This window comes from Chanodichthys erythropterus, chromosome 4, assembly GCF_024489055.1.
Source record: "Chanodichthys erythropterus isolate Z2021 chromosome 4, ASM2448905v1, whole genome shotgun sequence".
NCBI lineage: Eukaryota > Metazoa > Chordata > Actinopteri > Cypriniformes > Xenocyprididae > Chanodichthys > Chanodichthys erythropterus.
The window spans coordinates 20,792,202-20,795,333 of NC_090224.1; the positions used below are offsets into that span (position 1 = coordinate 20,792,202).

At 40.6% G+C, this 3,132-nt stretch overlaps 1 protein-coding gene across 1 annotated transcript; it reads right to left on the reverse strand.

The window, feature by feature from the left end:
* Positions 1 to 928: 928 nt before the first annotated feature.
* Positions 929 to 2,771, reverse strand: LOC137018621 (transcription factor Adf-1-like). The gene is made up of 3 exons (XM_067383308.1): positions 2,383 to 2,771; positions 1,891 to 2,072; positions 929 to 1,708 (listed from the first exon to the last, which is right to left on the reverse strand). The coding sequence occupies exons 1-3, from the start codon at positions 2,531 to 2,533 to the stop codon at positions 1,232 to 1,234; spliced, it is 810 nt and encodes a 269-aa protein (XP_067239409.1). The 5' UTR covers positions 2,534 to 2,771; the 3' UTR covers positions 929 to 1,231.
* Between the last annotated feature and the right edge of the window lie 361 nt (positions 2,772 to 3,132).

Consider the following 3,132-nt stretch of genomic DNA (forward strand, 5'->3'; position numbering starts at 1 on the left):
GTTAATTCAAGAATGTCAAAATCACTGAGTTATTAATGGTCTGACGAGTTAAACTAATTTCTTTTAATTATATTGTTTTTTAGTGCCCAGACACAGTGGAAGAGTGGCAGCAAGTAGCCGTTTGATTCCAGAATCAGTGGCATTTCCCAAATTGCCTGGGTGCTCTGGATGGAAAGCACATTAACATTCGTCCCCCTCCAGGATCTGGATCTAAATTCTTCAACTACAAGCATACATTCTCAATAGTGCTTATGGCACTGGTAGACAGCAACTACAGATTTCTGTATGTTGATGTGGGCTGCAACGGGCGCATTTCAGATGGTGGAGTGTTTGGGGGATGCTCATTGCAGGATGCCTTGGAGAAAAGAACATCCAACATTCCTGCACCTGCACCACTTCCTGAATCAGACCAGCTGGCCCCTTACTGCATTGTGGCTGATGAGGCATTCCCCTTAAAGGAATACCTCATGAAGCCATACCCGAACCGCAAGCTGTCTGTAGAGCAACGCATATTCAATTACAGACTTTCGCGCTCGAAGGGTGGTTGAAAATGCATTTGGCATCCTGGCAAATCGTTTTCGCGTCCTACTAACCACCATTAATATTCAAAGCACTGCCAAAGTGGAGGACATTGTTTTGTCTTGCTGTGCTCTGCACAACTTTCTGCGCAAAGAGTGCTGTGAAGTGTACATGGCAGGAATCGACCAGGAAGAACAAGATCATGACACTGTCCCTGGAAGATGGAGAGAAGACCCTGGCCTACAGCAGGCCTCTCTGCCACGCACAACCAACAGTACAACACACGCCAAACAGCTCAGGGATAAACTGTGCCAGTACTTTAATTCGGACACCGGTGCAGTGCCCTTTCAGTGGGGCAAAATATAAGCATGTAGCAAACTTGTTTCTTTCCCCCTTGACCTTGGTTTATGTTTTATAACAATGGTGTGAATTTGCAAAATAAAGTTTATATTTTTACATCATTGTGTTTTGTGATTTTTTTTTTACATAAAGAACAGTGAAGTACCTTTTACACAAAGTCAGTGTTTTATTTTCAAATGTGCAAAAATAGCATTAAGGTAATTTACAGAAAAATATCAACAGTTGGTATTTAAAATAAATAAAATGTACAGAAATATAAACTTTGCATAAGTACTCTAATATAACGTACAACTAAGCGTGACATATTTACTAAATGCTACAATATCTGTTTACAATTTTGCTACATAAAAAATTACAAGTGTGTATACTGATTGGAAGATGCATCCAGTGCATGGTTGTGGCCCACTGAATATTTGAAAATGCAATTATCAACCTCATGCTGGAAATGTGGCAGTAGATGTGGTGGCAAATTCCGCATTCTGTGTTCAAGATTTTTGCAGTAAGCTGAGATGGCATCATTGGTGTTTTCCTGTGATGCCAACTTTTCCAGAGTTTTGCCGATGGTGCGCATCAAGTTTGTGGATTCCTCGCTGGAGGATTCGTCTTGCATCTTCCTGCGCTTCCCTGGAGGCTTTGGTTTTATGTTGGAGCTTTGCAAATGGTCCTTTCTCATGGCTGTGGACTCAGTTCCACAGATGGTGGATTCAGCCAAGGGTGTACTTGACCGTAGGTCAGCATCACTGAAGCTGGGGTCTTCATGGGTGCCAGTCCAGGTGTCACTGTTGGTACCATCTGAGGGTGAACAGGAATCACTATCAGCCGCAGGTTCCTTAAAAACATAAGATACAAATGTGACAAGTTAATGTAATGGCTTGACTTAATATGCGGAGTTACTTGTGAATAGACTCTTTTAAAGAAGCACTTGCCATCTTACAAAAAGCAAAATGTTTATTTTATTCTGAAATTAAACAATAAATAAATAAATAAATATAAATATATTTGTTTATTTACCATGATCATTAGATTTGAAGTGCTCTCCTTCCTTTTTGTGTGAGGCTCTAGAAACTGCAGGCGGTTCAGGATCCATTGCTGCCTGCCAGTCTTCTGAGCTCCAGAACTTCCTGAGGGTCCTTGTTTCTTATAACGCATGTATTGGGTTCGCAATGAATCCCACCGCTTCTTGAGCTCTTTTTCTGAGGGACAAAGTAAAATTTTGTAAGCATTAAGTGTTATGGCTGCTTATTTTGTCACTTTAATGAGTATTTGTTATGCCAACAAATGTTACTTTTTGCTGTATTGTTAATTATATTATTAACAATTTGATTAACTTTAATATTATTATGAAATATGAGATGCTAGCACAGCACATATTAATTACTGTCTGTTTCCATAAACAAACTTAGTTTGGTACACACAAAACACTAAAATGGTTATATTAGTTTTACTATGGACTATTGAACAATTACAAACAAGCTTTCTCAATTGCCAAAAAGGAAATCTTACCTGATATGACGAGTTTATTTTCGATCTCACGCCACAGTTCAGCTTTCAGCACACGGTTGACATAACATTTTTCCGTAATGTCATACAAACCCGGCCTTTCCTGGATCATGTTGATCAATTCGTCTTCACTTGCCTCGTTCCAGATAGCCATGTCTTTCACGTACCTAAGGTAAACAATGTGTGTTCCCTCTTGACTTCGTCGTTTACTTGCTTCGTCACTTCCGTTTTTCTTTTCTCATGCACTGGTTCGCTAGCTGAACAGCCAATCAGAATGATCATATGGCCCGACGGCCCGACGAGGTCCAACGCCGATTCAACATTTCGAATCGGCCGAAACAAAGCCGACGAGGACCAACTTCAGCCGACGGTGCAGAACACACCGAGGAAACTTAGTCGGCCGACGAAGAAAAACTGCCCGACGGCCGACCGTCGGCTTGGTGTGTTCCGGCCTTTAGTGATAAGAGCCGTGGAAACTAACCTTAGCTTTATCAGCCAGGCCGGATTACACAGGTGCAGACCAGACGAGACACTGTGAGTTCAGTAAGATATTTAGAGGTTTATAAACCCTGGGTTAAATCTGACAGGTGAAAAACAACACAAGACAAGAAAAAATAAAACTAGTGGGAATTAAATATTGAGTAAACAAGGAATATAAAATAATACAATGTGAAAAGGAGAGTAAAATAAGGCTCGACAGCTCTCTCTAGTGGCTAGAGGAGCAAACACGATTTTTAAAATGTTTTATTTTTT